This window comes from Ammospiza nelsoni, chromosome Z (genome assembly GCF_027579445.1).
Source record: "Ammospiza nelsoni isolate bAmmNel1 chromosome Z, bAmmNel1.pri, whole genome shotgun sequence".
Classification (NCBI taxonomy): domain Eukaryota; kingdom Metazoa; phylum Chordata; class Aves; order Passeriformes; family Passerellidae; genus Ammospiza; species Ammospiza nelsoni.
Window position 1 is genome coordinate 40,852,631 of NC_080669.1, and position 22,412 is coordinate 40,875,042.

General features: G+C 35.4%; 1 protein-coding gene across 1 annotated transcript in view; it reads left to right on the forward strand.

Annotated features, from left to right (window-relative positions):
• PTPRD (protein tyrosine phosphatase receptor type D) overlaps positions 1-22,412 on the forward strand; it is a 358,636-nt gene that overhangs the window by 262,099 nt on the left and 74,125 nt on the right. The window contains exons 20-23 of the mRNA XM_059491826.1: positions 2,380-2,540; positions 7,847-7,858; positions 10,135-10,247; positions 20,328-20,425. Of these exons, the coding sequence (XP_059347809.1) occupies positions 2,380-2,540; positions 7,847-7,858; positions 10,135-10,247; positions 20,328-20,425 (384 nt within the window). The remainder of the gene's footprint in view (positions 1-2,379; positions 2,541-7,846; positions 7,859-10,134; positions 10,248-20,327; positions 20,426-22,412) is intronic.

Genomic DNA, 22,412 nt, shown 5'->3' on the forward strand with positions numbered 1-22,412 from the left:
GCCTCCTGCAAGCTCTAACATAAATCAAAAGTTCTCTTTTCACTTTTTGACGTGGGCTGCATAGACAGATAATTCTGAAGGTGTTGCATCACAAAGGTTCAGACTGGAGAAGGTAGACAGCTTTTTACTATAAATTAGAGGCCATAAATCTGTATGTCATAAATTGCCTGTACTAAAATGGATCTTTTCAATATAAAGTGCAGTTTCTTGTGTTTTTTATATTAGTTAAGGTATAAATTACCTGAATGTATTGTTTTGTTAGAAATCAGGATGAAAAAGCAGGAAGAAACTGGTTTGTAAACTGACACATATAGCAAAATGTATATAGGGTCCTGCTCTTGAAAGACTTCAAAAGGCATTACTGAACTTAGGCTATCAATAAGACACTTCAGCATGCCATCTGAAACATTTATGTGCTTGAGTAGCATGAGGTAGCCACAGACTGTGAAGAATTATTTAGGGGTGTCAGATTCAGCTTTCAATGACTTTCAATGCTCCAGTGTATCAGCTCCAGCATATATAGCTGATTTTCTTCTAGGATTACAGGTTCTACAGATGTAACTTGAAAGGGACATTTTTCTTGATATTCAGATGTTACGTTTTACAGAAGGCTTCTTATTCAGAGAGCACAAAATTTCTCTCTTGATTGGTAGAATAGAGAGCTTGAATTAAAAAAGGTCATGGGAAGGTCTGAATTTGTTTAACTTAGTAAAATGGGAGCTGGAGAGCTGTGATTAAAATCTATAAATATGTTAAGAATGTCATCAAGAGGAAGGAAAAAATAAGAAAAAATTTAAAATAATAAATGAGTTTAATTTTTCATTAATACAAGATGTTTTAAAATTGAAAGTGAAATCCTATTTATTGAAGAAAAGGTAGTAAGTGTTTACACTGTTACCCTCAATATCCCTCTATATCTTTTTCCAGGCATTTTTGCCATCCACTCCAAAGGAAGAGGGGAAATACAAAGAGTTTCTTCTCGGAGCAATGAACCTCTTTTATTTCTTAAGAGTACTAAACCTGAGGGGAAAAAAAAAATCAGTTTACTTGGGTGGCTCAGGAATGGAACGTGAAGACTCCCCAATTTCCAGACCATGATCATAGACGCAAAATATAGGGAGGTTTTGGTGCCAGATGCCAGGTGTAGTAAAATGCTATAATATAACTGGGGATTGTTGGCATGGGTGCTAGCTCAGTAACACTAAGTAAGTAAGTGCCTCAGCCTTTCCAGTCCTAATCCTGTCTCAAACCCAGACACTGTCATAGCCCAGAGCCCAAACAGGGCCAAATGAAGTGTAAAAAAACATGTCTCCTTTGATAACACTTGTCCTGGCTTAGGGCATCTTTCAGAATGCGATGCAAACATAAATGGAAGCTAATCTCTTCTCCCAGTTATCTTACTCTGTTTTAGCTGACATTTCTGATCTACCATGGAATCAAGTTTTTAAGTCTTTTGCAAGATCTGTTGTTCAAATCCTAGTTTAATGCTGATGAAGACACACTAGCACAAACAAGAAATATGTACAAACAATTTTGCACTTCTGACTTTACTATAATTTAGACTTCTTAAAATGATCCAGTTTCAGCAGGCTGACTCTTCAGCCTCACCAGTCTGTAATTTTAACTCTGCACTCAACCACAGATGAAACATCTCAGGTCTGACAAGAATAAAAAAGAATTCTCTTTATCAAGGGTTTTATCCTAGGCCAGCTGGCTTTACATCATGTAGCAAACCAAAGATTTTCAACAACCTCTGTTGGTTCATAATTTTAGTTTAATCCTTATGAAACACTGAGTGTTTAGCTTCCCTTTATATTCTACAATGGATTCTCCCATTTTTCAGTCTTAAGTTCAAGTTGTCTCCACCTTGTGTAGGTATATTCTGTCAGACAGTTTTTGACTGGTCAAAAACAGTACTGTCATTGCAAGACCCTTTTCAGAAAACCTCCTACATTCAGTCCCCTTTATTTTTATCTATAGCAGTCTTGTTATGGCTCAAGTACCCTTCCATATTGTGCAGGAAGAAAGTGTTAAACCAGTATGAAACTAAAAAAAAAACCAAAAATTGGTAACTGGTGGGCCATATTTCTCAGTGTCCTATTCAGTTTTTCATTCTCTGTTTAGGTTGCAAAGTGTTCTGTGAGGACTGTGCTACATGATTTGTCTGCAGGTCATTTCTAATATGTGGAACACAAAATAAAAATTATAATAACAACACACTGTTCAATTTGCAAGTTTATGTATTTCTTTCAAGAAAAATAGCATTTCCAGTTTGCTGTCCTCATTGCATCATTACCCTCTATACATTTATTTTAGATGTGGGATAGTTAAAATATTAATGCATTGCTTTCTGATTAAGAACTATTTTTATTTCTCCAGACCATGTATGCAACAAGCCCATATTCAGATCCTGTTGTGTCAATGGATCTTGATCCCCAACCAATTACAGACGAGGAAGAAGGCTTGATTTGGGTTGTTGGACCAGTTCTTGCAGTGGTGTTTATCATCTGTATTGTTATAGCTATACTGCTTTATAAAAGGTAGGTTTACCTTTTAGCTTTCTTGCAAGGTATGTCTTTTCTCCTCTATATTGGTCACTTTGTAGTACTTGTTCCACACTGTATTTTTGCACTACAATGTTAACTGTCATTGCTTTGGAACATTTTGAAATTTATTAATGGCTTCCAGCATGCTGCAGAAATTTTTGACTGAAAGTTTTCAATAATTACAGGTATATGAGTACATTTTTATGCTGATTATACTATATTAACACTATTGCATTTAAATGTTTTTTCCACTTTGCATACATTTGTATGCAAAGATACATTTGTATGCAAAGAAAGTAAATATGAGCTCGCATATAAATATGTATGGAATTTGCACATTTGACTTTTTAGAACTTGTTTATAGATGTATAATAGTAATGCATTAGGGGTTACATTCAGCTTGTTGCTAAATGTGATTTTCATCTCCACTCAAGTAATTTGAATTTCAACTTTTGACAGTTGGCCTCAATTTGGCAATGTATCTATATGAATTTGGAGCTCTGATCTGAGAGATTAAAGAGACATCAAATAGCTGTTTTCTACTAATCTTGCAATGAGTTCAAATTTCACTCATTCTTCTTTCTCTCTCTATGACACAGATTTAGTTTTGCTATTACACAAAGGACTTCCCTTTGTCTTGCAACATACTCAGTGAATATGATCCCATAATTTATATGTAGCAGGCTTTTACAGTGCAAATGAGTTAACATGGGTCAAGATACTAAACCAAAACCAAAGAATAAAACTCAAAAAGGTTTTTTTTAATCTTTGTATTTAATTCCTAGTACATTTTTGAAATATATTGATAAAGTAGATTAGAGGAATATTACAAAGCTGCTGCCGATTTCTTAGGAGGGGGCACACTAGGGATAATTTTATAAAATGAAATATGTCTTCTAAAACCAATGGCTATGAGGCTATTATGGGCATATAAATATTTAAATCTGAGCTTCACCTTTTGATTCCAAATAGATATACACTTATGGAATGGTTTCAGGGCCAGAATCATGCAGCATGTGTTGTTTGCAGATACCATGTCTCCTGAATGTTTCTGGTAGTTCACGGTGTCTCAGCCAATCAAATTAGTTACCAACTCTGCTTTTGTCAGTCGCTTCAAAAACTGGTCACTGGAAATGTGCTAAAAGTGAAATACTCCTTTCTTCTAACTATTTTAAAAGCAAATCTTCTCCCATACTACAAAAGAAATCTGAACACTAGTATATTAAGCAGATGTGCAACTACTTTGAGAGTTACTGATTACATTTATGGAACTAAAATAACAATCTTCAAGTCTGTTACCAAAAAAAAAAAGAAAAGGGAATATTCCTCAAATGAGCAGGTAAAATTTGCTCATCAGTAGTGTGAAGAGATTGTCATTCACTAAGAATGGGGGACATGTTTACCATCTGTTATTTACTACTTGTACTGGAACTGTTTGGGCAACTGTCCATATGTATTTATTTATTTTTCGATTTTCAGCTGTTTACTCTAATTTGTTAAACTGCACTGATTTGGCAAATTACCTCCAAGAAATTGTGACTGCAATTTTAGCAGTCTGTGCTCCTCTATGAGCTTTTATTTCTGTAAAAATATATTATATAATAGGATATCTTTTCCAAGAGAAGATAACCTGAATGCAAGTTTACTGCTAGATTTTGATAGATGTGCTGACTGTAGAAGAGCAGTGACAAGACAGTTGGAGTATTTAACATATTGCTTCAAGAAAACAGTGAAGTTTTATTTGTGAGTTAAATAGACCTAATGTGGCTACAGGAGTTGGATGAAATATATTAAAGAAACTGGCAAACAAGTAATGTTCGTGGATACAGAAAATTTTACATTTCTAGCCTATATTGGGGTATAAGTGCAACAAGTATGATAGTGAGAAAAGAAAATGAAGATAGAGGGCATCAGTCTAGTTATGAACATACATGCAAAAAAAATTACAGACGATTTTGTTAAAGAATGTGCAGTGCAAAGAGGGTGACCGGTAAATGATTGTGTCTTCTGAAGTGCAAAGAGTAGTAACTCAAATAAAGGTCAACTATGTTTAATTCCCTTTGTCCATTGAAACCTTTTTGATCAGACTTGGACCACTAAGCTCATGATTTACAATACTACTTATACATTTAATTACAATCACAGAGAAATTACAACTGCAGTTTCCAAAAGAATAATTTTATGGGGAGAAGTCTGCCCCTGCTTTAAAACAGGCATGATTAGATAGTGTGGATAAGTTTCATGGGTTGGTTTGAAGTATATTAAACTGTTCCAAAGACAAGAAATGCATGTTTGAACTCTTTATTATTTGTTGTTTGTCTGTAAAAAGGTTATTGCCTGTGCATTTACTTTTCCTAAAATCTGAAAGCAAAGGTATTTCATGGACAAGTTTTTGGATCATATATTAGAATATAACCAAAAGGTCATTGCAGCTTAGTAAGAAACAGTAATAGATGAGAACAATACTGAAGAGTATCTTTTCTTGTCATTGGTATTATAGCCAACACAGATTAGGCCAATGATGGAACGTAATTCCATATCTATTTCATGGAATTTTACCATATTCCATATTCCATACCAATTCTTCACACTCCTGTGTGCAGAAGAATCCACAGATTCACAGAATCAAAGGGCCATACCTCTGGAGGGTGTTTCACCTCAGCCCTGCTCAGAGCATGGTCACCTGCAGCAGTTTGCTCAGAGGCAAAGTTTTGTATAGCGAAGAATGAAAACTCAATTACCTGTTTGGGCAACTTGTTCTCATATTCAACTATCCTCACAGTAAAACCTATTTTTTCCTGAGTTACACTTGACTCTGTCTTGGCAAATGGAACTGACTTGGCCATTAACCAGTTCAGTGTTCTCTGTCCTTGCAGCAGTGAAACCACCCTGCAGTCATAGTAAACAGAGACACCTACTTTGTGGCAGATCTTTCCATCTATTAAACTTTATAAACAATCAAATCAAGAGATTCAAGTAAATTAAATAAATCTTGCTTCCTTTTTGGCCATCTTCTTGTTGACAAGAAAATAAATCTTTGTTCAAAGATCGAGTGTCTTACTCAGTGCAGTAAGATTTGTATCCAAAATCTCAAACAAAAGCAAAGATAGATAGATAGATAGATAGATAGATAGATAGATAGATAGATAGATAGATAGATAGATAGATGGATGGATGGATGGTGTGTGTCCTCGAGGAAATTCCTAACCATTAGGAGGTCTGCTTGAGTCACAGTTTACATATATTTTATATGTTTGATACATGTTCAATTACATAGGATTAGGTTGGTTAGGAACTTAATTAGTGAATGTTAAAGAGCTCTAGAAATTGTGTGGTGTTTCTCAGAAATGAACAAACAAGAGAGAAAAGTGATTGTCCCCATGATGCATCCTGTCATCTCATTCTCAGGTCTAGGGTGTATCTTTCCTTTTTTTCTTTCTTTTAACAAATTACTTTATGTGGATATTCCTTGTAGTTTTTAAGAAATCACAAAATCCCTTATTTCAGTTTTCCATTGATGAAGAGCAAAAGGTTCCTCATTCTAGATTTTTCCATTTCTAAGGAAGTTAAAGCCCTCTTGACAGACTTTGTATTGTTTGCTTTTATCAAGCGCAGCTTTTTGATTTGGGTCAGAAGACTGTAGCCTCAACTTAAATCTTTTGAACATAGTAGCTCCAGCACTCTGAATCATAGCATCATGGATTAGTGTGGGTTGGAAAGGACCTTTTAAAGGTCATCTAGTCCAACCCCCAGCCATAAGCAGGGACATTTTCATCTAGGTCAGGTTTCTCAGAGCCCCATCCACAGGACTTGAACGTATCCAGGGATAGGGCATCCACCACCTCTCTGGGGAATCAAATTAAATAGTGCTTCATAGCCTTCATCATAAAAAAAAAAAAAAAAAAAATTCTTTCTTCTGGCTAGTCTGAATCTACCCTCTTTCACTTCAAAACCATTACCCCTTGCCCTGTCATTATAGGTTCTTCTATCCCCATCTTTCTTATAAGAAAGTCCCTTCAAGTACCGGAAGGATGCAAGAGAGTCTTCCAAAGCTTTCTCTTGTCCAGGCTGAGCAATCCCAGTTTTCTCAGCCTTTCCTGTTCCATCTCCCTGATCATCTTTGTCACCCTTTTCTAGATCTACTCCAACAGATCCATGTCTTTTTTGTACTGATTGTCCCAATCCTGGATGCAGCACTCCAGATGGGGTCTCGCCAATGTGGAGTATAGAGGCAGAATCACTTTCTTTGAATGCTGGTCCCCTGCTGAATTTTGAGCTATAAGAAGAAACATGCTTCCAAGACAAAAAAAACCCAGATGTTAAAAAGCACTGAAAGGCAAAACAGGAAAATGGGAAATCTTAAGTGATGATGAAGTATTTTAAAGACTTTCTCATCCATGTGTGTAATGTGGTCATTGCAGAGTACAAGCTATTAAAATGTTTGAAGAACCCCTGTTTGTTATAATCAACACAGAGAAAGAGAGACACTATAGTTATAGTGTCTGTGTATAATAGAACACATTGGTGAGAGATAATAAATAATTTTTCCTGTTTACCTAAACTTTATAGATCATAGATCACTACAGATCTATACAGATCACTGTAGACCTCTAGTACATGGCATTAATTCTAAATCTAAAAAGGTGTGTAATACTTCATTGGAAAAAGATTTATGATTCCCTTTCTTTCCAGGGTACTGTTAAAAATTTCTTGCGATTTTATTACCTGGTTTTATTAAATAGTTTTAGAAATTTTCGTTTCTTTTTATTACTATTTTTTAAATTTAGTGCAGGTATTATGTGTGTCATATATTAAACCTTGTTGGTCACTTTATTTTCTCTTCCTCTTCTCCCTTTTTCTCCTTCCCATTCTGCCCTCCACTTTCATTTTTCCTCTCTTCCCTCCTCTCATCTCTATTCTCTCTAGAAAGTAAGAGGGAGCTACATCTCAGTGAGAAGTAATTTTTCAATGTAATGTTAACATTACTTTCATGGCTCAAATTAAACACCCATTCTCCATTGTCTCACTGGTTAAAATTTGAAGTCTAATTTCTTGGCAGATAGAGGTGTATTTTTCAACAGAAGATTCACTTCGGACATGACCTTGGATCCTCCATTTATTCTGTAATTTCCAAGCATTGAATATTTTGATGAGCTGTCATAGCTTAATTTTGTTTAGTTACATATCTTTACTGCAAATCAAAATTTCTTGTATCTCCTGTTTTCATGATTATTCTCTGTGCTGCTGGTCAACTAACATTTCACCTTTTCTTCCCTCCTTGCTGCATTAAAATGGAGCAGTAAACCTGACAGGTGAGAAGTGAAAAATAGTCACTCTTCATTTAATACAGAAAAGGAGAAAAAAAAAGCCATTATGATAATGATCTAAGACAAAGCATCTGTCAGTCTTAAGTGAATGTAGTCAGTAATCTGTCAGTGAGAGCAAGTGCAAGATTTGCTATGTTATTTACAGTGCTGAAAAGCAGTGTAATGCAAGCAGCAAATTTTCACTGTTTTTTTTATGTCTCCGTAGGGTTAATTTTCAGGAGATAGCGGAGCTTGACAATGCTCATTTGATTTTATTTGTGTTTTAGTGCTGCGCAAGCAGTGGTTGTACACAATAATCAAAGTTCTTGAAGGAATCCATGGTTGTAGTTGAGGCATTAGCTGCTCTGAATCTTCATAATGTCCCATACACATAAACACTGACTTACAGTTCTACCAGTGACAGTGATACAGTGATACATTTTTTCCTTTCTGGATTTTTTTTCCCCACCTATCTCAGAATCGTTGCATAATCTGGAAGAATTGAGATGTCTTCTACAGGCTGGAGAGATTAAAAAAACCAGAATGTTCCTCCAATTAATAATTTGTAATAAACCATTCTGTTATTCTATAAGTACTGAAAATATTCAGGAACATGATTGGAAGATATTTTAGTGGTTTTATTAGATTATTATGAAATTGCAGCCCGGTACTAACTTCCAAGCGGAAAAAAGTTAAATGAAGCTTGTCCCTGGACAGTTCCAGAAACTTAAGGACACTTACAACTCCTAGAATTAAAGAGAAGGAAGTACAGGGTAAAAGACTTATTGAAAGCTATGTCACACATCTTCAGTAAGAAGAAAGAGCACTAGGGCCAAGTGCTACTGTGAAAGGAGTTTGCAATAGTCAAAATCAAAAGAAAGGAACCTCAATTGAGTTTATGTGTACTAATTTTGTTTTAAGAAGACTAAAAACAGAATAATCAGATTTAAATTTTTATTGCCTCACTAAAGAGACATTAATACGTATGTTAAGGTATGTGCTGGAGAACAGGTGGAGTGTTTTTACAGTAAAACTTTTTCTTTTTTCCAGTACAACCATAGGACTAGGGACTTTCAAAATTTCAGGCGTATTTTTTATAACTTTTGAAATCTCAGAGTATATCACCTGGTCTTCATTATTTCAAAGGCAGCAAGAAATTGACTGGAGTAATGACAGATTTATCATTATGAGTCAATGAGGAAAAAGAAAGTGTTATGTTAAAATAAATATTGGGCACCTGGAAAACACTCTGCTATCATTACCCTTAAAGTAATCTCAGTTCTGTTTTCACAACATAACTCTTCCTCTGTTTGCTTCTTCATTTTATGTTACATAAAAAATAACAGCCACATTGTGTTCTCATTCAGGACCCCACAAATAACTTGTGAAGAAAGATTCCACTTTCTGTATAAAGATGCAGAGTGGTCGCTACTCTTCATGTAACATAGTTATCCATGTTTTACATCAGATACATACAGATAACAAAAGTCAGTTTTAGCAAAATGCCAGTGAGAACATGCATGGATTCTGCTTCTCTCTAGAGAAAGGGAAACATAGGCAACATTCATTCTCTTTTATCTCTTTAATTCTGTCTGATTTTTTTTTGTTTTATTTTCCTTCCTTTGCAGTAAAAGCATTAATTTGATTAGAAATATTCATACAGATCTAAGCCTTGAATATATGTAGACCTGATAAGACATATGAAGATGGCCTATTTCAGCTCTTCCAGAGATGAGAGGAAGCAGATCAAATTCTTACATCCTAGAAAGTGAAAAGAATAGATGTCTTCTTAATTGGTGTCTTCTGTACTGTTCTTTCTCCTATTAAAAATACCTAAAGAATGCAAATTATTTTTTATAGCATGCAGAGCTATGTGTATAGGATAAGAAATATTTAATCACAGTAACTTGGGGTGGTCTAGCTCAAGAGATTGCTGCTTTTTTATAAAGGGATAAAAGTATAAGGTATAGCTAGGTAGCATTTAAAATCGGAGAATCGTCTGAATTTCTATAGGCTTAATGTTATAAAAGTAAAGTCTTAGGATGACCAGAAGGATGTTCTGGAAGAGCAGATTAGGGCAGAATGCAACTATTTTCTCTCTGACCATTTTTCCACTGCAAATTGTAGGTACCGTACCCACCACTCATGATTATATTACCTTTGCACTGCATCAAAAACTTTTTCAGAAATAAACATCTTGCCTTTAGAATGTAATGCCAAACATTCAGGCACCTTTGTGAAGCTAACATGTCTGTCTATGTGTATTCACCTTCTCCATGCAGGAAGAGGGCTGAATCTGATTCTAGGAAGAGCAGCATACCCAACAGCAAGGAGGTTCCCTCTCACCATCCCACAGATCCAGTGGAGCTGCGACGCCTTAACTTTCAAACTCCGGGTAAGAGACAATAATAACTCACTGAGACCTCTGTGATTGCAGCTGGTTACTGATGCTATTACAGAAAAGAAACAGGGACTGTTTGGAAATATGTATTTTGATTGAGGGTTTGGGGGGTGGTTTTTTTGGTTTTTGCTGCAAAATATATTTGTTCATTGGCTTTTGAAATAATTAAGTAATTTCTATATTTTAAAAAAAGCCTGCTTGAAAAAAAAATTTGAAGTTTTGTAAAAAAAGCCCAAAGACACATTTGCGGTATTGGTGTGCTTTATTTGCTAAAATTCCAACTTAAACCTAACCATGCTAGAAAATGTTACTGGGAAATGTACATCCCTCTGTTTATTAATGATATTTTTATGGACGCTTCTTTGAAAATAAGCTTCTCTTTTATCTACTGCATTATCAGGTAATATATCAACATCATTGTGAATTCTACTGGTTTGCAAATGTACAATACAGAAGGGAAATACATAACTAGATAAATGGTCTTGATGTCGAAAATAAGGCTGTATGTTATGGTCAAGGAGGATATAATTATGTCAGTAGTTTGAGGTCAGAAGGAACACACTCTCAAATACTTTAATTTTTTTTTTTTTCATTAATCACTGTTTTATTAAAGCTGTTTAATCTGACAAACAGAGAAATATTTAAAATAGTATTTTTACCACCTTTGCAGAAGTCAACTTTTACTTAAACTGGCTCTGTTTTGATTAAGTTTTGCCCCAGTAGACTTGTTTTCTACTGCAATATATTTGCATGGAGTCTGATGCTAATTAGATGCTAAATCTTCCTGAGCCTCTTGTTTTTGTCAGGCTTACTATATTAAGTAAAAAAGGTAGTGAATTCAAGTTCATAAAAGCAGGTAATTAAGTGCTGGAGATGCTGAGAATTAGCTGCTGAAGTTGACAGGATAAATACCATTGAAGGGTTAAGGGAACATGCAAATCTTCTAAATAATGACTGTATTGAGATGATGTTGCCCCAGAAGGAGTGTGTCTGCAGAGTAGTGAATGTGGCCAAAGACCCACACTTCATGCACGTGGCAGGAGTAGAAAGGGAAGGGTCTGGAGGCTTGAGTTTTGCTCCAGCGTTGCTTTTTCAGTGTGTTCCAGTACACTGCTCCTATCAGCTGGGGCAAATCAGGTGTGTTTCAGGAGCACATCTTCTAATTTAATTTCATCTTGGTGTGGGAATCTTGTTGACATGCTCTGGGGCGTGTCTAGCATAGGAACTTAAATACAGTAAATGCAAATAATTGAAAGGTTTTATTCAGTGTCCTTCTAAGGCTACAATTTCAGTGGCGGCTCTTTGTTTCCGGGTGAAGTTTTTACCTGTTACTCAGCACTTTTGTAAAAACTTTAAAGAGTCTTACAGTGAAAGAAATATACATGCAAATCTTTGAAACATGAAAAGAAAAAATACTGTTCTGGAAGTCTTGCTTATGCCTAAAAGAAGTAATTATTTGTATACAGATATATAATGAGTAGAGTAAATGGCTTACCAGAATCCCAGAATTGTTTTGTTTGGAAAAGATCTCTAAAATCATTAACTCCAACCATTAACCAAGCCAAGCACCTTATGTTCAACAATAAGCCATGTCCTGAAGTGTGACATCTACATGTTTTCTGAGCACTCCAGGGCCAGTAATTCCACCGCTTTCCTGGGAAGCCTGTTCCGATGACTCATGACCCTCTCATCATGAAGAATTTTTTCCTAATATCTAATCTGAGCCTCCCCAGCATACCTTGAGGCCATTTGCTCTTCCTTGTATTACTTCTTAATTTGGATAAGGAGATTGCCCCCACCTGGCTTCTTTCAGGCAGTTGTAGGGAGCATAGGGTCTCCTCTCAGCCTCCTTTTCTCCAGGCTAAACACTCCCAGCTCCCTCAGCTGCTTCTCACAGGACTTGTGCTCCAGACCCTTCCCCAGCTCCACTGCCCATCTCCAGACATGCTCCAGCACCTCAATGTCTTTCCTGAAGTGAGTGCTCCAGAACTGGACACAGGATTTGAGGTGTGGCCTCACCAGTGCAGAGTACAGGGGGACAATCCCTGCCCTTCTCCTGCTGGGCACACCATTGCTGGCACAGGCCAGGATGAGCCAGCTGCTTAATGACCTTCCCCAGCATCAAGCCTGTAGTTTCCTGGATCATCCTTCTTGCCCATCTTGTTGATGGATGTCCCATTTGGAAACCTCTAGTCAACAGGAACATCAGTTGGGCAGGACTGCTGATGAGGGAAGGAGGCTCAGTGAGTGCTCTGATCAACACCCGATACCCTTAGGTGTATCCCCTCCAGTCTCGCACAGTTGTGCATGTCTGAGGGGTGTAGCAGGTTGCTGACCATTTTTTTCCAGGATCAGGGAGACTAAGTTCTGCTCCCCATCATTGTCCTCCAGCTCAGGGGGCTGGATGCCCCCACAACAGTTGATATTGCTATTAAAAATTTAGGCAAAGAAGGCATTAATTTCCTCAGCCTTTACCTCATCGATCGTCACTATATTTGCCTCTTCATCCAATAAATAATGGAATAATAACTAGATAGATAAGCCTAATTTTCTGCACTCCATTTATTTAGATGCAAAATCTTACCTATTCATTTAGTATTCATCATAATTAAAATGAAACATGAGGGAAAAAAACCCCGCTACCAAGTGCTAACATATAAAATTAATTTATTGTAATTAATTTTTAATTTACATTGAGAAAGTAAAGTTATTAAGAAATGGCAGAATTTGTGGCACTTGTAGACACAGTAATTCCATGTCATTGATCTGAAAAGAGCTGGAGAAGATTTAAGGCATACTTTTTCTTGCAGGGCTGTAGTTTATCTGTGAAGTTTGCAGTTTTCTGTGAAGCTATTTGAGCAGAACATCTGTGATCTGTTTCTACTAGGAACTCCTTTGCTATAATCCTTTTCACAGACTGGAGTATTACCATTATTATTGAAAACAAAATACATCAAATTATATTCTTTTTCCTTATTATTGTACATCTTAAGGTCCCTAGACACAGGTCAGGCCATTGTACTACTCAACCAAATATCAAAGGAGAAAAATCTTACCCCAGTAGATTTGTCTTACTTTGTTATACTGTTAACTTACTCTGGTAACACATTCTTACTATGTAAACAGTCACAGTGAAATCAAGCTACAGTTCTTTTGTTAGTAAAAGCAGAATTTCACTCAAATTAACTTCAATTAGGGTTACCATGTCATTTAAATCTGAGTAAATTTAACTGAAGTGTTTAGATCCTACTGGAATATTTATCCATCTCCCAACCACCAACACATTATCAAATAATATGCAATATTTTTTTTTAAATGAAAATAGAGAAACTACAGAAAGGCTATACATTCAGGATGTCAGCTTTGTTGGGTTTGTTGTTCTTTCACTTTCAAATATATGGGTTTTATTTTCTGCAAGGTAGCAGAACTAGATAGGGGGGTACTGCAAAGGAGGTAACTGAGGGAAGGGGATAGGGCTGATGTGGTTGTGTGTTGGGTTCCTTTTACTGAGAAATCTGCTATTGCCCTCATAAAATGAGGCATTTCCCAACATTGCTGACAGATAGAACAAAGGACAGAGTAGTGAATATACTATCAGTACAAGTGCTTCAAGGTAGATGATTTCGCATGGTTGCTATTCTAATGATTTATTTCTTTAGATTATGAAAGCATCTGCAGTTTGCTTGGAGCTTTCCAGGCAGACCAACTGCTTCCAGTGAGAGAGGAAAACAATTTTGATTGAATCCATAATGTACAGAAGTGTTAGAGAAAAAAAATTCTAAATTACATTGGCATATCTGGACTGGCAATTTTTACTTGGAGAGGTGAATGAGACACTCCTATAAAATTATGGATTGTCATAAACTTTAGTACTTTAAAAGATTTCTAAACAGTCACATTCCAAACATCTTATCAATCATATATTTTGTATAAGGAAAGACCTGATCGGATACAGATATCAAAATCATTTGAAACCTAACTCATTGGGGTAAATTTGAATTTCTAACCACAATTTTAAATTACTCCCAATGCAGAAGATTAGGTGTAGATTTTTGACACAAAATATGAGAAAGCAATATTTTATCTTTGGTGATATTTAGACAATCATTTTTGTACAAATATGTTGTACTTGTCATAAAATTTTCAATTCCACATGAGGATGTTATAAAATTTCACAGTCTAAACTACCAGCACAGGAAATGTATGCTTTCCTTTCACTTTTTATTGTCTATATTCTTCAATAACATAAAGAGATCTAAAGGGCTCTAACCTAAAGAGTTTCCTATCTTACCTTGTTCAGAAAGGATCAAATTTATTTCTGGCTTCCCTTCTCATTGGATGAAGTAACTCCATAGATAAATTTCACACTTTGCCTTGACATTTGGAATAGCCCACAGTTCTGTATCTGAGACCAAGATCCCAGGTCTGTGTGTGTTATCCAAAAATGTGTATGTGTTAGATAAGCCCATATGCCAGTGAGTGGGTCACAGCAGTGCCAAGTTCTCTTTGAGTAAACATGAAAATACCCAATCTCTCAGTAGGATTTCCTTTTTAAGTCTGTTATTCTTCCATAACTGGAATAGCTGGAGAAAAGTCTGTCACATTCTTACCTTTCTACAAGTTGCCTATGAAATGCAGAATTAAAATCATTAACCTGGTGCACAAATTTTAGAGGTCTCTATGCCACATGGGAGAGTTAAGGTAATGAAGGGATAATAATTAAGCCTCACAAAAGGTTTCATCAAATATGGCAGCCCGGTTGTGCAGAAGAAAATTAACTGAAATTAAGTAGTTTGAGTGGGTTCTGAGAGATCCAAGGCTCAGGCAGACTTCAGTCTGCCAATCAGCCAGAGAAATAAATTGAATCATGCCTCAAAAGTGACTGATTTTTTTTTATCCCCATTTAACTATAAAATGTGTCACACTTATAAGTAATTTTTGTAATTGGGTGCCAATTAAACAATTATCTCATTATATCTTATGAACTAAATAAGATGCTTTTAAATACAAGAAAAATAAATAGAGTTATTACAGCTCTAAATTAAAGACCTTTCTTTTTTAATTAGATAAGTGCTCACTTATTCCCTGAGTTGCTAAGGAATTTCCACAAACTTATTTCCATGATAAAGCAGAAAAAGCATAAAACATGTTCAGAGGAAAAGGGTGCAAACAAAAAAAAAGGTGGAAAAAGCAATGTCTGGATTTAGTTACCTGCTTTGCATGACAGCAGAATTTTTTTTGTGCAGTTTATCCACTCAACATCTGTTTATAAGAATCATGACAATGTCGAAGGAAGTACTGTGCTTTGTCTCCACGGCAAAAACAGACTAAAATGTTTCTCATAGTGAGCCATCATGCATATAGCTCTTGTTATGCACATCTAACACGGAGGATTTAGGCACCTAAGAGAGGCACAGCTTCCGATGCAAACAGCACTTCTCTGCTGTCCCATTTTACTTTGAAACCTGGAGGAACCCAGAATCTGCTTAGCTAGGAGATGAAGTTGAAAAGTCTTCTCTTCACAAAAGTTATCCCTTTCTTTTCCTCTGGATTTTAGACCATAGTTTTTGTAACATTTTACTGTATTTGACATTTTTGTATCGGGATCTGAAAATTAGGTTTCCCCTATTCTCACTATGGGTGACTTTTAAACATCACTCAGAGGTGGTGCTTCTGCGATGAGGCGGTGGAGCCTGCAGTGCTCCTTGTTAAAGCTCAGTCTTTGTTTCAGAAAAAGATAAAATATTTTCATTCCAGAATAATTGATCAAGTTTTGAAGAACAGAAAATATTCTTGAATAAAAGTGGCATAATTTTGCAATATTATATATGCATTTGCAATTATTTTAGAATAGCTGTTGCAGAATGATATATTTCTCTAGAGATTGTCTTGTAAATTTGTCTTTGTAATTTCATGCTCTGGCCTAGCTCTGGCTCTGTGAAAAAGAAATTTTAAAGTAACAGTAATTTTCATGTACTAAAGGCATTCTTGTTAAGTTTTCATGAATGCTGAATTCCTACTGAATAAGGGTCATCCTTACTTTTTTCCTTTTTCCATGTCCAAATTCAAAGTAGGTATTTTTCCCTATCTTTTTGATAAGGATAAGTCTCAACAGCCACTGTTACTTATTACTTCCTTTTTCTATAAAGGGATATCTTATTCAGCGCAGATTCACATGTAAAAGAGTGTTCCGTAAATTATCAAATAAAAATGAGACATCTGTAAAGTCACAGACAATTAATTCAATGTGGACCTAACATACCACTCATTTCCTAAAGAAATTGCTGTGACAATTATGTGTCACATTTTCACTTCATGTAGATTATAGTCTGTATACTAGCAGATTTGCTCTTTAATTTCTAACTTTGTTCTTGTTTATTGTGGGTATGTGAACCTACAGTTCCAAATTGGTAAATAAATGTATGTGTCATAAATGTTTCTAAAAGCCTTTATCATAAAACCCTGACAGCAAACAAAATCCTAATTTAACGCACTAATGACAAGCCTAAAACACCCACTTGATTAGCTGCGATAAGGAAATATAATTAACAGGTTTAATGTCTGTTAATATGCAGATGTTTTCTGACCTTGCTCTCTTAGTTTTTTCCTTGAAATTGTAGCAGAAATAGTATTTCATGTTCCATAGTGATGTATTTACCACAGATTAACCAGAGGATAATTCTACACTGTAATCAAACCATACTTTGTTATTTAATTCATGCAAAGGAATTACTACTAGGCTGCATATGATCAATTACATTTGGCAATCTTCTACCAAACCTGGTTATAAAAATTTTTAATGGGTACAATTTCAACTGTGTTTTGCATGTGGTGGTTTTGGGGGTTTTCTTTTCTTTGAGTTTTCAGGTGTTTTTATCTCTTTTTTTTTAAGGGAAAAAAAAAAAGAGATACCATATTTAAAAGAGAATTTGAAAGCATGTTTCAGCATGGTATTTCTTTTGACTTTTTAGCATGTCACAGGACCTGTTGTAATTTAGCTGTATTTTGTCTTTAAGTTTTTGTGTTGTCATGACATATGTTAAATGGTGTGGGAGTGTGTCATCAAATAAGTGTATTTTCTTATTTGTAACCACAAAAAGAAGTGAGTTTAACTGTATTTTAACTGGGATCTTTTGAGTCAAGTTCTACACCTGCTCAATTGAAACCTCATGCTTTTGCATGAGGTGTGATGACATCTTAGGATGTTTATTCATAGCATGTTCTGTTATGATTCACAGACTGATTGCATAACAAAAGCCCTCCACCAGTTCTTTTAAAAATAATTACTTCTATCATATCAGTAGAGCCCATTTTATGTATTTAAAGTATGAAAATAGAACAAATGCAATTACTTCATAAGTTAACTGCCAAATATTATTTGAGGAAAGTAATTCAAAGTGTAATTGCTGAAAATGAGATGTAGAGGAAGGGTTTAAATGCAGTTAAAATTTGTCAGTTTCTGAAATTGTAAGTAGTTCCTCTTTTTGCCTTAGAGAAACTTACCTTCAAATTTCTTATTTACACAAAGTGTTTATAGTGAAATCTCCCCTTGGAAATGTCAAGTGTCACAAAGAGAAGTGTCTAAATAAAAACAATTGAAAAAAGAATGGGTGTTCAGCATCTTTAGAAAAATATTCCTTCACAGTAAGTTAATTATTATGATTTGTGTTCATGATGCTGGTGATTCAGTCAGGTTCATTGTGTGATGAGTGAGTCTCATACTCACTGGTTTTATGACCTTTATATTTACAGTAGGGTAACTGCACCTTTAAATATCTTAGTTGAGTTGCCAGACGCTGTTTTGTGCATGTCTGAAGTGCCTGTATGTACAAGATGATTGATTATGATGGTCTACTGCTGTTACTAATTTGTTTCCCATTTCCGATTGGCTTTTACTTTTTACAGCTTTGAGCAGTAATTCAGTCCCCTACGCCTCCCTGATTGGCTCTGTGTCCTCCCTCTCTAGCCAAACTACCACTCAGTCCTTATATGATAATAACTCTCTCCCACGATTCGCTCGAAAAGGTCTAAACATCTTTGTCTCTATTATTTTCTCTGTTCAAGCAATGTTTTAGATGTACATCAGTCCACCTCCATTTCTGGATCAATCTAGAGTTCTCCTGTGCCTTTTCACCCACATATTTTCCATAGGGGTGCTTGATCTGGATCAATCCGTCTAATTATTAGATGACTGATCGCATTTCGAGAGTAGCCAAGCTCTAAGTAAAATTTGTAAGAAAATGGGAGAGAAGCAGAGCTGCAGCAAATAAATTAGTACTTAGAGATTAATTTTTTAAATTGAAATTTTTGAGGAATCTCCCCACTGATCTGAATATTCTGCTTTGTTTAATGGCTTACCATCACAGATGTGCTATGAAGATTCCCTAATAGGGTCAGAAGAATTAGGGCCAGTGCTGCTGGACATTATTTTGGAGTCTATTATGATGCTCGAAATGTCAAAGAATCCAAAAGAAAACAGGAATTAAAAACAAAATTAGAAGAATTTAAAGAATTAAAGCACATACTGTAGTGTGACTGTGTTGTAGCCACATGGTCATTTTCAGCTATGTTTAAAGAAAATGCTAGTCAACTGTCTTAGGCATGCTCTTGAAGGTCACGGTGACAAAGCAAACTGCATTGTGCAACATGCCTTCCAGCTTGAGCCCCCTTGAGTCATCAGTGTTTTCCCTTTGTAATTTCAAGAGATCCTGGGGTTCACTAGCTTAACTTTTTCTTGCCAGCTCTGATCTCTTCCCTAAGCTATTGAAACCTCACTTTCATTTTAGGTGTGATAGTCTAAAGTATGAAGAAAAGAATGTAAGCATTTTGGAGAAAGCTCATGAAGACTGATAGCTTGAAAGAAATATGTTCACAAAATTTTGCCTATCAAATTTTAAGCTGGCAGATTGTTCTAGTTGACCCCACATCTTTTCTGTCTTTTTGGGTTTTTTTGGTTTTTATTTTTTGTTTGTTTTGGGGTTTTTTTGCCTTGCTGTCCCTGTACCCCCTTACACACCCATCTGTACCTCCAATTCCAAGCTCTTCTTCTTTTTCACCTAATATCTTCATCAGTGGACAAAGATGTTTACACCTGAAGTAGATTGTAGGTACTTTTAGGGGTTGATAAATGGGATTTCAGATTAAGCTTATATTAAGGTACTAGTGCAGTCAGCATGTGAGTCCAGCCAAACTGTACAACCCCTGCCTCTACAATCTGCTACTAGTGAAAACATTTTTGAAGATCTAATTGTCTTATGTCCAATGTTGTCTTCAGTGACTGTTGTCTTAAAAAAGTGATGCATGTTGTTCTAGTCATTCACAGCTGCATGTCAGTCACCTCAGAATTCTGTAAATTACCTAAGTATTTCTAATTTAGAGTACACAGTCTTCTATACCTTGATGCATTATTATTATTATTATTATTATTATTAATCTTCAATATTTCCATTTCATTATTTTATCCTTTATTTTGAAAGTTTTATGTTGGTTTAGGTTTCTTTTTTTTTCTTTACCATTTCTTTTGCAGGATCAGGTGTCTCTGGTTACCTTGGTAACCTTCATTATTCAAGTTTGTTTTTCTTGATTATGCATAAGTCACTTTGTTTTCTGTCAAAACACTGTTGTTTCCCCTTTAGGGCTCTTTCAGTGTCTGTTTCTCAGTTCACATTTCCTCATCTAATTCAATAGAGTTTTCATTTCATGCATTGCAGTAGAAGGGTTTAAAATGACATTAGGAGTCATTACTCAAAGCAGAGGTCAACATCAGGTCTAACTGTTTCATTTTTCCATGCCTAGCTAAACTCATTGACTCATATGACAGTAGCTCTTTCCTCTACACTAGGAATGTTAGCTTTGGGAATACGTTTGGTGACTTTTTTTAATTTGGCTTCAGAGCTCATCTATGCAGAGCATGTCCTGCTTTGAGTAACCAAACTATTTGCCTGCTTCTCTCACATATGACATCTTTACTATTTACACATTTATAGACATTCTAACTACTGCATTTTCTAAATTTTAGAGCAATGTCATCACTGTAGTTTACGTTAAATTTTGTTCTTCTTTCTTGTTCAACAGGTATGGCCAGTCATCCCCCAATACCTATCTTGGAACTTGCAGATCACATTGAAAGATTGAAAGCAAATGACAATTTGAAGTTCTCACAGGAATATGAGGTAATTTTCCCCACTTCTTTACCATTCAAATATAAGTGTCATGCTTGCTGTTTCCCAAGACTTCTCTCTGATATGGTACCAGGTTTGTATGATATTAAAACCATGACAAAAAAAATGGTGTAAAATGGCTACAGTGGTGGGGTGGATCCTTTGTGCATAAAATCCTGTACTCTTTTTTATAAGAATACATGTCAGATTCCATGGACACATACTTGAAATAATGTGTGAATGATACAGCATAGACTTGTTTTAATATACAGACAGTTTCCTTTCCTGCAGTTTAAAGATCCTTAGATTATGTATAATGTTGACAGGACACATAGAGCAAAAGCTCCAAAGAAGGTTCAGTCCACTGCTTTTATTTTTTTACATGAGATAAAAGGGTTGGTGAGTGCTTGTTGTCTCTTCTACTGTAGCAGTTTCAGGACATTGTATTTTCCTCCTGTCAACAATACCACTTTGATAAATTGGGAGTGATGGTCTAGAAGAGCATGAAAGAATGTAACAGGAAGACAGTAATCATTTACCAGCCACCTTGTCAGTAACCCACAGAGTATATAGGTATTGCTATAGTGGAAGGTAACAGCCTCTCAGGTCAGTAATTTGTGGTGAAAGGGACATAGGGAGCCATCCATTAAACTGGTAAATTATAGCTATTACTTTATTGCCAAAATATTGTCCATGTCAAAAATACCTAAATCAAGTATACACTGAACCATCAGTAAGAAGTGCTTCTATAGATCAGCTATAGGTGATCATATAGGATTAACATCCCCAAAAGGGATCACCAATGCAGTACTTTCTTTATGGTCTGTTGTGTCACTAATCCTTGCTTAAAATCCTTCAACACTTTTTCAGCATGGTGGAGTAAAAGCCTGAGTTGCTCTTATTTTTTAGGGACTGCACATTAGTTGCATTTGAAGGTTTGTATGGACACTGGCAGAGCTATAAAAAACACTCAAGATGACATTCACATTTTAGTTTCATAGTAACATGTTACTGCAGGGTACATGGAAGCCCTATATATTTCCATTGTATTTTAAAAGTCTTGACAGAAGATGTTAAAAATTAATACTAAGTACTGTGATGAAGAACTACAATTCCTTATTTTTTAATTGAATATAATATTCAGAAAGTTCTTAAGACCTCTTTAAGAAATAATCTAATTAGAAATTAAAAAGAAAACACAGTTTCAACAATTCCTGGAAATAAATTTGTTGAAGAACAACTTAGGATTGTGTCACACAAAACATGTGGGAGAATCTTCTCATTTTTCTATGTGTAAACCCTATGTTCTTAAGTATGAAGATTGTAGCATATAAACAATCAGGCCATAATAAAAGATAAATTTTAGAACCATTTTTTGTTGTACCATGGGCAAATTAATTGTTTTTTTCAGTGCAGAAAATCCCAAACCATTTACAAGTCGTATAATATAGTATCATTTCTATACAAATAAACAATCCAGCTGTACTACATCTTGAACGTGGAGGGGACATGACGTGGTTTTCTTATGCTGCATTAGAAATTGAAAATTTTGGTGTTTTGTATTATCTCTTTCTTACTTAAGTAATTAAAATCATTGTGAGATGTATTTTAATAATTTATAGTCAATATTGAAAAATTAATTACATTATTTATTTCTTAATATCTTCTGACCCTGCAGAAGTTTCTCTAGTCTACGTAAGCAGGAAAACTTTCACATTCTTTCTTTCCATCATTTATTTGGGATATTTTCCTCCTTTTTTTAAAAAAATCTTTACAAAACATGCCATCTGGAGCAGAATGTTCAGACATTCAAGATTAGGATATGGGCAACTGTGGGTCAACATCAAGCTTCATTCATATTGCTCTGCCCAAGAAGGTTCAACATTTATCTTTGAAATTACAGCTTTAGAGATACAGATTCATTTCCATCTAGTCTGAGATGCATCCATTTTGAAATAGAATTAGTGAAAAGCACTGCTGTTTGGGTTCATGGTCCAGG